The following is a 13,137-nucleotide window of genomic DNA, read 5'->3' as shown; positions in this document are numbered from 1 at the left end:
AACAAGTTCAAACAGGTGCCATTAATACAGGTAACAGGTGGAGGACAGAAAAGTTTTTTTTAAAATAAGAAGTTACAGGTCTGTGAGAGCCAGAAATGTTGCTTGTTTGTGGGTGACCAAATATTTACTTTCCACCATAATTTACAAATAAATTCTTTAAAAATCCTACAATGTGATTTCCTGGATATTTTTTTTTTCTCATTTTGTCTCTCATAGTTGAAATGTCTCTCATCTTCCTAAGTAGGAGAACTTGCACAATCAGGGGCTGACTAAATGCTTTTTGTCCCCACTGTATGTGTACATAGCTGTGATCACGGTTTATCAGTTCATTTCTATGGACGCTTCTGTGACGTTCAACATAGTGCAAAGATCCTGCTTCCATTTTATTTTTTATGCAGGTCTGGAATTGGCTACGAGTGAAGTGTGTGTGTGTGTGTGTGTGGTGTGTTTGCTTTTGCCAGGGATTTTGGAGAGACCATCTGCACTGTGTACCAGTAAGCTAGTTTTAGAAAGCTAATAAAGATTTGGAAAGCTAACAAGCTAGCTCCTTCATTTCTGTTGCTTAACTATTGACATTCATAATGTTGCCTGCACATATTTCATACAACTAGATGATTAAAAACAACAAAAGCAGTCTGACTGTTATGGTCTTCGTGATGAAATGTATTTCTTTGCATTGAACACCAGATGGAAATACTGGAAAATACATCAAAATATTAGTTATTCAATAATATCACGTATTTAACAAATAAACCAAATTAATTAACTAAAGTAATTAATTTTAAAACAAACGGATATGGTGTGTGTCTGTGTTCAAGCGATTTGATACGTTGAGGGTTGCACTTGTCAGTGCGACAGAGGGCAAGGATCCTAAGTCCAGCGATTATGGCAAGGTGGACGAATTAAAGCATGCTCGATTTATTCAAGCAGTGTCAGAGCTGGAGTTCCTGGGATTCATCAAGTCCACCAGGTCCACCTTGGACCCTGCAAGTGAGGACTTTTTGAACACCCAAAAACTGAAACCTTTATTGGATTTAAATCACACTGAAATAAATGAGACGCAGTTCATCATTGCACGCAAGTTTGTCTGGAGGCAGGGTGGCAAGCCAATGACTTTAAGTGAGCTTGTCACTAAACACAGAACTGTATTCACTGCTATGCCTCAGGTCTTTGCAGTCTTCAAACAGGCAATGACATTTGGGGCTTTGACTGCCATGTGCGAGAACTCTTTCTCAATATTAAAAAGAGTGTTCAGTGATCACAGACGCAGCATGCTGCATGAATGAAAGGCAAACTTAATAAGGCTGGCATTTGAGAATGACCTAACCAGGAAATTCAACGGAGAGTGGCGAGATGTCCTTCTCAGAAGATTCAACGCGGCATCCAACCGAAGGCTTCAACTCTTCTGAGGTAGGCTAGCATCCAGTTTCCCACAGAATTTTATGTTAAGATATGGCCTTTTATGGTAAGATAAAAGTTATGTATTGTTGTAAATATATCTACATGAAAGGTTTATCTTTGACCCGTTGTGTGACTGTCATGCCCAGTTGCGCTGTGTTTGCGCTTGTGATGGAGGGCTGTATGTGGGGTTAATCTACTGTCTCGTGTCGTTTCTCAAATCAGTTGTTGGTTTGGTTTTGTGGTATGCAGGAGATCACTTGACCGAGGGTCTATACGTTCAAATAATAATAAAAAAAAATGCTCTCATCACTCTTTACTCTTACTCAGTCAGTCTCTTACAATGGTGTAGCCTAAATACATGAGCTTTCCAGGAGCGCACCAAATTCATTACGCACGCTCAGAGGCACGTCCCCTCTGGTGCGCACTTTTTTTTTTCGGTTGGTTGCGTCATTTGCTTGTAAGTAGCCTTTGTGTGAGGATGGGTGTCATCTCTCACTGTTTTTTCTTTGCAAGGAAATGGCGGAACGACTGTGCGACTGCATCAAATTTTGCTAGAAACTGGGCGACAGCCAGGTGGAAACCATTCGGATTATTCAGACGGCTTTCGGTGACGATCCTCTGGGCATCACACAGATTAAGGAGCGGTACAACTGGTTTAAAGATGACCACACAACGGTGGAGAGTGCGCTGCGCTCCGGTCGGCATCAACACGCTGAAACGACCGGATCATTTCCAAAGTGAACGCTGTGGTGATGTGGGACCGTCGTGTGATTATCTGAGAAACTGCGGAAGAGGTGGACATCAGCACTTTTTCGGCACATTCCACTGTGAAAGAAGATTTTGCCATGAAAAGAGTGGCGGCGAAATTCATCGGCACAAAGCTGATGGTGCAGCAACAGCACCTCCGTGTTGAAGCCTCACAGGACATGTTGTAACATGCCCAGCTCGTCAACCATTCGGAAGATTCAGACGGCTTTCGGTGGCTTTTCAGTCGTGTGACTATCCGAGAAATTGTGGACAAGCTGGACATGTCAGAGCATGTCCTGTGAGGCTTCAAAACGGAGGTGCTGTTGCTGCGCCATCAGCTTCGTGCCGATGAATTTCGCCGCCACTCTTTTCATGGCAAAATCTTCTTTCACAGTGGAATGTGCCGAAAAAGTGCTGATGTCCACCTCTTCCGCAATTTCTCAGATAATCACACAACGGTCCCACATCACCACAGCGTTCACTTTGGAAATGATCCGGTCGTTTCAGCGTGTTGATGCCAATCGGAGCGCGGCGCGCCCTCCACCGTTGTGCGGCCGTCATTAAACCGGTTTGTACCGCTCCTTAATCTGTGTGATGCCCAGAGGATCGTCACCAAAAGCCATCTGAATAATCAGAATGGTTTCCACCTGGCTATTGCCCAGTTTCTGGCAAAATTTGATGAAGTCGCGCTGCTCCAGTTGTTCCGCCATTTCCTTGCAAAGAAAAAACGACGAGAGACTCCACCCCTCATCACACAAAGGCTGCTTACAAGCAAATGACGCAACCGACAGGCGTGAAAAAATCACGCATGCGCACCAAGGTTCAAGGTTGGCTCATGCAAGCACACATGATTCAAATCCATCAGGTTTTTGAAAAAAATAAAAAGGTCAGATACTTTTCTAACAGACCTCATATTTTACATTATATCTTAATCAAACGTGCAAATAACTCCGCTGTGAATACATTCAGGAAATCTGATAATGTTCATTTGCATGACTCAATATTCCATCCTTGGACTACAAAAGCTGCTCCAGTAGTACCTGTTTCTGGATCCTTTGACCCGTCAGTAAAAAGTAAAACATGTTCTTGGTACCTCTATGTTACATGCTCATGAAATGCATAGGACTCCATTATTATTCATTGCCTTAAGTTCAAGTAGTGCAAGGTCAACCTTGGGTATCTAACTGCCACAAAGGAATAGGAAGCCACAAAACTCCTGGACAGACTTTGTCATGCAATGTTAGTTCCTTTGCTGCTACCTCTCCTGACCATCCAAAGCTTGACAATTTTGCCATTTCTCTCTCCCAGCTTGGTTGAATCACTACTTTAAGCGGGTGATTGTCTCCCTGACCCATCGGGTTTATCCAATAATTAGCCAGAAGTTACTTTCAACCCAAACTAAGTGCCATTTCTCCTGTTTCAACCTGCAGAGCGCACACTGGAGATGAACACACCGCTCCTATCCTTAGCTTGAACTAGATCCAACCAAGACAAAAGTGCCTTGGAGGCAGACCGATACACCAAGCTACCATATTCCATTCTTGACCTTATCAAATATACATAAATTTGCTTTAAGGATGCCATACCTGCTCTCCACTCAGTTCCATCAAGACACCTCATTATATACATCACCTTTTTGCATTTGACAACCACTTTCATTATATGATCCCTCCATGTAAGTCTTGGATAAAAAAAAAACCCTCCCAAGAACTTAAAACTTGACACTAAATTCTTACTAAGTGACAGTTTCTATTTTCTCCAATTTTCTTCCTTGTAAAGAACATGAGCTTAGTCTTCTCAACAGAGAACCTAAAGCTCCACTTGACTTACAGCTTCTTGTAAATTTCCCATGACAAATTTAACATCCTCCCTTCTATAAACTTCCATCATGTGCAAAAAATTACTTACCAATACATAAATGAATATTTTAGAAAATATAATTTAGCATAATATTAAACAGTATAGGACTTATCACACTTCCCTGGGGGGGTCCCATTTTCTACCAGACATTTCCTTGATATTTCTGGTCCTATCTTAACCTGAATACTTCTCTGTTTCAAGAAGTCCATTACCCAGTTAAACATATTTCCTCCTTCCTATCATATCCATCTTGGTCAAAAGGCCCTCCACCCAGAGCATGTCATATGCTTTCTCTACATCTAAAAATATTGCCACCACAGTCTCTTTGTTTACCTGAGCTTTCCCTATCTATTCTTTTAAGCATAATATTGAGTCAGTAGTGCTTCTCCCTTTTCTAAATCCACTCTAGTAGTTGGCCACCAGCCTCATTAACCAATCTTTCCATTAATTTACCATGAGATTTAAAGCTTTTGGTCTACAGTTTACTTTTATCTACAACTAGTATCTTTCATTGGTTTCCTGATGGGGACAATAACTGCCTCCTTCCACCCTGAAGGAATCTTGCCTTCCTCCCACACCTCATCATACAAATTTCAAAGCTTCTGCCTTTCACTCTTCCAGAGTGAATGGAACGTTCTACTTATCTTGAGACTTTCCTTTTTTTTTTTTTTTTTTTTTTTTTTTTTTTTTTAGAATTAGGCCCCACCTCGTTTCTGCTCTGCCCTTTTCTCCTTATCTGCGACATCTGGTGGTTGGTGATGTTAACTACAGTCGCAGTTTTCAGGGAAAGACTAAAAACAAGTGGAAGGGAGGCTTGGATTTTTTGTGAAGTTAGTATTCTTAATCCTGAAATGTTGCATCTTTCAGAGTTAACATGAATAAATAACAATACTTTTCGAGCTGTAGGAAGTTCTTTTGCATATATTAAACGAACACATTACATTAAGTTAATTTACTGATAGCATCGTTCACCCGTTTCTGTTTATGGTATGTTCCTTTCTCTTCGAAGTCGAAAGCGGGAGGATTTCGCTGTTGTGAGTTTTCTGATTGACGTTGACATTTTCAGAAGAAAAGGAAAACAGAGTCAGACGCTTAACTTATTAAATAGACTGGCCGTGGTTAAGCTTGATATTCCGCTCAGTAATTGATGTGTTTATGAGTAAACTAACTCCTTTTCGGTCGTTAGCTTAAGGCTAAACCTGCTACCTGGCGTAGACTGTCGACAGCACTAAAGCCACTTATAATTTGCAAGTTCATCTTTTGTCTGCTTGCGGAATAGTTTTCAACAAGATGGACATGACTACGTGTTTGAAGTCTCTCTTGTTGGCCATCCATCAGTACAGAGACAACAGGACAGTGCAGAACACAGCCCGGCTACACCAACGAGTGGAGGTGATCAAACACACACACAATTATATATCATATCTTATCTGTTTACCTTGTAAGTGGAGATTTACAGATGATGTCGCTGGTGATTTCTATAACCTGATTAAGAATTCTAAACCGTTCAAATCGCCACCTGTTTTTTTTTTTTTCTTGTTTACACGAGTTATAAGGTTATGTTCTGATTTTTATTCCACAATGGAAGTCTAAATTTACACTTTATTGCGTCATACAAGTATTTTAATGTGCATGGTATATTTTTGTATTTTGTGCATAATTTTGCTAAAAAAAATTCAATCAGTCGCTCCTATCAGTCATATCTGTGAAGACTCACACAACACAGGCCGGTATATCTTAAAAATACTTGATATTTTAATTGTTTTTGATCACACAAAAACAAATGATAGTGTACACTAGGATAGATTTCGACATGCATGCTCCGCTGCAGAGACAAGCATTAAGAAATTGGTTGACTAAAAGAAGACCCCACGGGTCATTGTACTGCAGAACATGTATATTGATCAGCTCAATCAAAAAGGAGTTTGTTTTTCATATCACATTCAGACATTTGAAATGTGCCTTGATCTTGCATATGGAGTTGTAAGGCAAGCTAATTTGTTTCTGCATCAAATGTACTTCTCGGTTCCTGTGGTCTTGCTGCTGCTTCTTCAGCATTAGATGCACTCAAAATTGCCTTTTTCCCCCTTGTTGCCCTGTATTTCATTTTGAATTCAACTTCAGGAAAATTTCATGTATGTAAATAATTGCAAAATTACCTTTAGTGTGAATATATTTACCACAACAGGTTCACTTGTGAGAATCTCACAGTTTGTCATTTATTTGCATTGCTTTTGCTGTGTTAAAGCCTTTCCTAAATACTACAAAATAAATTTGTGTCTTTTACACTTTTGAAAATGAAAACCTTTGAATTTGAAAACACCACCTGTCACGCACACAAGCAGCTGAATGTTATCTTATTTCAACAACTGCTATTGCTTCAAGCAGATATCGCATTTTATGTCATTCAAATGACTGCAGTGTCATTATTTATGTTTGTGTGTGTGTTTGCAGGAGGTTTCAGGACTTAAATGTGACCAGCTGCTATGTTCAGGCCAGGTTCTGCCCAGTGAGTGTGTGTCTAGGTTGGTGGAATTAGCTGGGAATCCAAACACCAGTCCGGCTCTGACAAGCTCCATCATCTCATTGCTGACACAACTTGGTATGTGTGTTTAATACTTTTAAGTACTTTGGCAATTTTCTCTCTTTTATCACATGGAAACAGAAACCAGAAGCTGTTTTGTAGATGTAAAACTATATATATTTAACCTCCATATAACTTGACAAATGTTCACACTCTTACTAAAATATTTTTTTTTTGTACCTGTTTATAAACATAAATAACGTACATTTCATATCTAATACTTTAAAATTACAGAACAGCAGCCAGTCTGCTCTGTGTAAGCCTGATCTCTTCAGATCTCAGAAGCTAAGCAGTGTGTGTCCTGGTTAGTACTTGGGAGAGACCTCTTCGGAACACCAGGGGCTGTGTGTGTTTCTCCAGGAAAAACTGGAGTTGCGTCAGGAAGGGCATCCTTGTCCTCGTCCCTTGTGCCAAATACCAATGTGGGTCTGACTGTATCCGCTGTGGTGACCCCAAACAAATGGGAGAAGCCAACAGGACAACAACTTTACAAATACAGAGCTCTGATAATTGGAATAAAAAAAAAGTCGAACTGAAACGATCTGCACACAAACAGAGCTGGTCAGATGTAAATAAACATGGATTCATTTATAAAGACTGCTAGTCGACAAAAATGCAGTACATTAATAAACAACTGCACAGTTAATGTTTTTAGAAGGATAACTTTGTTTTTTTCTCATTCTTGCTCATTTCTTCAGCCTGTGATGATAACAGCTGGAAGATGCTTCATAGCAGCTACAACCTCACCAACAGCCTGGCGTTTGTTATCCACTGCCACAACACAACACCTGGAGAGCCACTGGTACTGCAGGTAAAGTTCATCACTTGTGGTATCTCAGCATCAATGCATTGTATGCTTTTGATAGTTATAGTACTGGAGGGCTTTTCCGTGCATATAGAATTACATATTAATGAATTGATTTCTCTGGGGAAGATTAAAACTACTTATATTAACAATGCATGATAAACACTTTATTTATTTATTTTTGCTTATTGCAAACCACTTTGGAATATGCTTTATGAATAAAGTCATTATCATTATTATGGTGTGTGTTTGTGTGATGAAAATTGAGCAATTCATCGGTATTTGTTGGTCCACGTTTTAATTTTTAACTGATAAAAAGGCTGATTGACACATTATTTTGCCAAATTTTACTATGTACTTTAACATTGTTTCTGTTTTTTAGTGTCTGCAAGTGTTGCAGAAACTGACTTATAACACCCGCATCTTCCAGTGTACAAATAACATTCAAAAGCTCATAGCTTTTCTCATGACAAACATGTAAGTGGTACTTATCCCAATGTACTGTATGCGTGTCTTCCATTTAGTATGTATTTATTTCCTGTTATAATAAAATTAAAGTGAAGGTTTGACATTATGGCACTGTGATGATCATTGATATATCTGGTGTTTTTGCTGCAGCCAGTCGAATAACGATGACATAATCACAGCGTGTCTCAGTCTTATGGCAAACCTGTGTCGTGACAACCAGTCAGTACAGAGTTACATCAAGTCTCTGGTGAGTACGTAGCGGTTTATGCAACACTGAATTACTGTGTTATAATATAAACCAATGTAAGCATGTCTGTCAAAATACTTTTGAAATCTCATGCAGAGCTGAATTTGGCAAATCCTACAGTAGAGAAAGAATATCAGTATTTTTTACTCACTCACTCACTCAATCATCTTCAACTGCTTAATCCAGTTAATGGCCCAGTCACACGGCACTTAACGAAGGGTGACGAAGACCTGACGAAACAAGAAATCTGGACTTTTGTTGACTGTCGTTGACATCGTTTAACCTTCGCGCAGCCTCGTTCCTGCAGCGGGCGCTTCGTCAGGATTTTTAAACTGTTGAAAAATTTGAATGAAGGGCAACAAAAACCTCAGTTCGTCTGTGTTTCGTTTTGCTGTCATTCTTGACGTTTTGTAATCGTTTGTGTAGTTTTTGCAACGTTATTGTTTAATTTGACTTCGCTGGAGCAGCTGAACGTTTTCACACAGTGCAGAAGCCGGTTCGTGAGCGCTGAGGCTGCTGCTGCGTTCATGTACCGTAGGAAATTACAGGGCAAACTCAGCCTGCTTGCTTGGATTTTTTTTATCTGTGTGTGTGGGGGGGCAGCTTCAATGGGCTCAGGCACATTACATAGGCCAGAATTAATCTTTTGTGTGGATATAATTAATTATTTTGCCACAAGCAACTGTTGAATTTGAAACAACGAAAAAGTTGTGTAATTTCTGACGGTACTTGAATGCAGCATCAGCGGCAACAGGAGCTCCTGCGTGCGCTTATTATTTTGTATTAAATATAACAATATGAGTGTAGGAATGACAATCCAGTCCTTCTGTACATGTGGCAACAGGCAGATGAATCAAAATTATGATATAAAGAGTTGTTTTGGAAGGCAGAATTCACGTTGTGGATCAGTGATCAGCTGGTGGAAATAACCTCACAAGTCAATGCGCGCATTCACACGCACTGATTAATTTACTGCTCTGATATATTCAATCATCTTTACACTTATATTCTCCCTTTTGACAGTTTTCTGTTCTAAATTAATATATACTCAACAAAAATATAAACGCAACACTTTTGGTTTTGCTCCCATTTTGTATGAGATGAACTCAAAGATCTAAAACTTTTTCCACATACACAATATCACCATTTCCCTCAAATATTGTTCACAAACCAGTCTAAATCTGTGATAGTGAGCACTTCTCCTTTGGTGAGATAATCCATCCCACCTCACAGGTGTGCCATATCAAGATGCTGATTAGACACCATGATTAGTGCACAGGTGTGCCTTAGACTGCCCACAATAAAAGGCCACTCTGAAAGGTGCAGTTTTGTTTTATTGGGGGGGATACCAGTCAGTATCTGGTGTGACCACCATTTGCCTCATGCAGTGCAACACATCTCCTTCGCATCATCCGTGAAGAGAACACCTCTCCAATGTGCCAAACGCCAGCGAATGTGAGCATTTGCCCACTCAAGTCGGTTACGACGGCGAACTGGAGTCAGGTCGAGACCCCGATGAGGACGACAAGCATGCAGATGAGCTTCCCTGAGACGATTTCTGACAGTTTGTGCAGAAATTCTTTGGTTATGCAAACCGATTGTTTCAGCAGCTGTCTGAGTGGCTGGTCTCAGATGATCTTGGAGGTGGACATGCTGGATGTGGAGGTCCTGGGCTGGTGTGGTTACACGTGGTCTGCGGTTGTGAGGCTGGTTGGATGTACTGCCAAATTCTCTGAAACGCCTTTGGAGACGGCTTATGGTAGAGAAATGAACATTCAATACACGAGCAACAGCTCTGGTTGACATTCCTGCTGTCAGCATGCCAATTGCACGCTCACTCAAATCTTGCGACATCTGTGGCATTGTGCTGTGTGATAAAACTGCACCTTTCAGAGTGGCCTTTTATTGTGGGCAGTCTAAGGCACACCTGTGCACTAATCATGGTGTCTAATCAGCATCTTGATATGGCACACCTGTGAGGTGGGATGGATTATCTCAGCAAAGGAGAAGTGCTCACTATCACAGATTTAGACTGGTTTGTGAACAATATTTGAGGGAAATGGTGATATTGTGTATGTGGAAAAAGTTTTAGATCTTTGAGTCCATCTCATACAAAATGGGAGCAAAACCAAAAGTGTTGCGTTTATATTTTTGTTGAGTGTATATGTCTTAGAACATAATACTGTGATACAGCAGTGACCACGGAACATTTTTTTTTTGGAGCACGCATCGTGTCGACAGACAGTGTGGATTCTGATGATGATGGAGATGATCCCTCTTTTGTTCTGGACAAGGAACCAGAGCAGGTGGTCCATCGACATCTCTACAGATTCTGTTTGCAGTTTCTCCAGGACTCAGGCGCTATGAGCTCCGTTACAGCACCAAGTGCTGGAGCAGACACGTTCTGCTCCAGCAGTGGCTCAGGTGCATTTCGTTGAGATCGTGAGCTTCGGTTTTGTTAAGTTCCTCTTTCGTCCCTTTTGCGCTCTTGCTTCGCAGACTGTTTGGTGATAAAAGCTCTTTCGTCCACCTTTTCTCAACGAATTGTAACGTTTTTTACTTTTTCCCTTCATTCAGGAATCGTCGTGTGCCGTGTGACTGGGCCATAAGGGTCGCGGGGGGCTGGAGCTATCCCAGCCGTCATAGGGTGTGAGGCGGGGTACACCTTGGACAGTACCCCAGTCTGTCTCAGGGCCACATATAGACAAACAAACACATTCACATGCACACCTACAGACAATTTAAAGTTTCCAGTCCACCTAACCTGCATGTCTTTGGATGGGGGATGAAGCCAGAGCACCCGGAGGGAAGTAAACCCACACAAACAGAGGGAGAACATGCAAACTCCACACAGAAAGGCCACAGGTGGGAAACGAACCTACAACCCCTGGCAAAAATTATGGAATCACTGGCCTCGGAGGATGTTCATTCAGTTGTTTAATTTTGTAGAAAAAAAGCAGATCACAGACGTGACACAAAACTAAAGTCATTTCAAATGGCAGCTTTCTGGCTTTAAGAAACACTATAAGAAATCAAGAAAAAAAATTGTGGCAGTCAGTAACGGTTACTTTTTTAGACCAAGCAGAGGGAAAAAATATGGACTCACTCAATTCTGAGGAATAAATTATGGAATCACCCTGTAAATTTTCATCCCCAAAACTAACACCTGCATCAAATCAGATCTGCAGGTTAGTCTGCATCTAAAAAGGAGTGATCACACCTTGGAGAGCTGTTGCACCAAGTGGACTGACATGAATCATGGCTCCAACACGAGAGATGTCAATTGAAACAAAGGAGAGGATTATCAAACTCTTAAAAGAGGGTAAATCATCACACAATGTTGCAAAAGATGTTGGTTGTTCACATGGGAAGGTTGTTAAAGGCAAACATACTGGTAGACCAAGGAAGACATCAAAGCGTCAAAACAGAAAACTTAAAGCAATATGTCTCAAAAATCGAAAATGCACAACAAAACAAATGAACGAATGGGAGGAAACTGGAGTCAATGTCTGTGACCGAACTGTAAGAAACCACCTAAAGGAAATGGGATTTACATACAGAAAAGCTAAACGAAAGCCATCATTAACACCTAAATAGAAAAAAACAAGGTTACAATGGTCTAAGGAAAAGCAATCGTGGACTGTGGATGACTGGATGAAAGTCATATTCAGTGATGAATCTCGAATCTGCATTGGGCAAGGTGATGATGCTGGAACTTTTGTTTGGTGCCGTTCCAATGAGATTTATAAAGATGACTGCCTGAAGAGAACATGTAAATTTCCACAGTCATTGATGATATGGGGCTGCATGTCAGGTAAAGGCACTGGGGAGATGGCTGTCATTACATCATCAATAAATGCACAAGTTTACGTTGATATTTTGGACACTTTTCTTATCCCATCAATTGAAAGGATGTTTGTGGATGATGAAATCATTTTTCAAGATGATAATGCATCTTGCCATAGAGCAAAAACTGTGAAAACATTCCTTGCAAAAAGACACATAGGGTCAATGTCATGGCCTGCAAATAGTCCGGATCTTAATCCAATTGAAAATCTTTGGTGGAAGTTGAAGAAAATGGTCCATGACAAGGCTCCAACCTGCAAAGCTGATCTGGCAACAGCAATCAGAGAAAGTTGGAGCCAGATTGATGAAGAGTACTGTTTGTTACTCATTAAGTCCATGCCTCAGAGACTGCAAGCTGTTATAAAAGCCAGAGGTGGTGCAACAAAATACTAGTGATGTGTTGGAGCGTTCTTTTGTTTTTCCTGATTCCATATTTTTTTCCCTCTGCTTGGTCTAAAAAAGTAACCGTTACTGACTGCCACAATTTTTTTTCCTGATTTCTTATAGTGTTTCTTAAAGCCAGAAAGTTGCCATTTGAAATGACTTTAGTTTTGTGTCATGTCTGTGATCTGCTTTTTTTTCTACAAAATTAAACAACTGAATGAACATCCTCCGAGGCCAGTGATTCCATAATTTTTCCCAGGGGTTGTATGACCTTGCTGTGAGGCAACAGTGCTAACCACTAAACCACTGTGCTGTGCCACTATTTTTTTTAACTAAATTAATTTTAGTGTAGAATACAATAAATTAATAGTTGGTGATATGTAAAGGCATTTGTCGGAATACTCTGCAGAAACATTGTCGTTGATAACACTTAACCCCCCCTCCAAAAAAAGAATACTTCCTGAGAGAGAGAGAGGGGGAGATAATGTGAAGCTAAAAGCTATAAAGATGATTTTAGAATTGCTTAAATAAATTCACTAATGCTAAAAATCGCGTCATGCTTCACATTGTGTTAAGTCACAGTCTGTCAGCATAATGCTGCTGACACATTGTGTTCAGGCCCAGTTGCACCGGAGATAAAAAAAAAAACAAAAAGAGTCCTATAAATTGGTGTCCCATACCCATGACCGTCCCACAACAATGTTACCACATTCATGCATATGTTGCACCACAGTGCCTTTGCGACCATTGCAAAACAGTCTTATACTGTATATGTGTATCTCTGTATGACTGGGG

General features: G+C 40.5%; 1 protein-coding gene across 2 annotated transcripts in view; it reads left to right on the top strand.

Moving 5' to 3' along the window:
- Positions 1 to 13,137, top strand: part of cip2a (cellular inhibitor of PP2A) — a 29,933-nt gene that overhangs the window by 2,130 nt on the left and 14,666 nt on the right. Inside the window, exons 1-6 of one of the 2 annotated variants that reach the window (XM_034167853.1) lie at positions 5,007 to 5,089; positions 5,280 to 5,400; positions 6,463 to 6,610; positions 7,291 to 7,403; positions 7,780 to 7,874; positions 8,016 to 8,112. In XM_034167853.1, coding sequence (XP_034023744.1) covers positions 5,299 to 5,400; positions 6,463 to 6,610; positions 7,291 to 7,403; positions 7,780 to 7,874; positions 8,016 to 8,112 — 555 coding nt within the window. In that variant the 5' untranslated portion in view covers positions 5,007 to 5,089; positions 5,280 to 5,298. Of the gene's footprint in view, positions 1 to 5,006; positions 5,090 to 5,279; positions 5,401 to 6,462; positions 6,611 to 7,290; positions 7,404 to 7,779; positions 7,875 to 8,015; positions 8,113 to 13,137 lie in introns of those variants that run through there. The other variant, XM_034167861.1, reaches the window with a different exon arrangement.

Source organism: Thalassophryne amazonica, chromosome 1 (assembly GCF_902500255.1).
Source record: "Thalassophryne amazonica chromosome 1, fThaAma1.1, whole genome shotgun sequence".
Classification (NCBI taxonomy): domain Eukaryota; kingdom Metazoa; phylum Chordata; class Actinopteri; order Batrachoidiformes; family Batrachoididae; genus Thalassophryne; species Thalassophryne amazonica.
The sequence above is the reverse complement of the archived record's forward strand: the minus strand, read 5'-3'. Positions and strand labels throughout refer to the sequence as shown.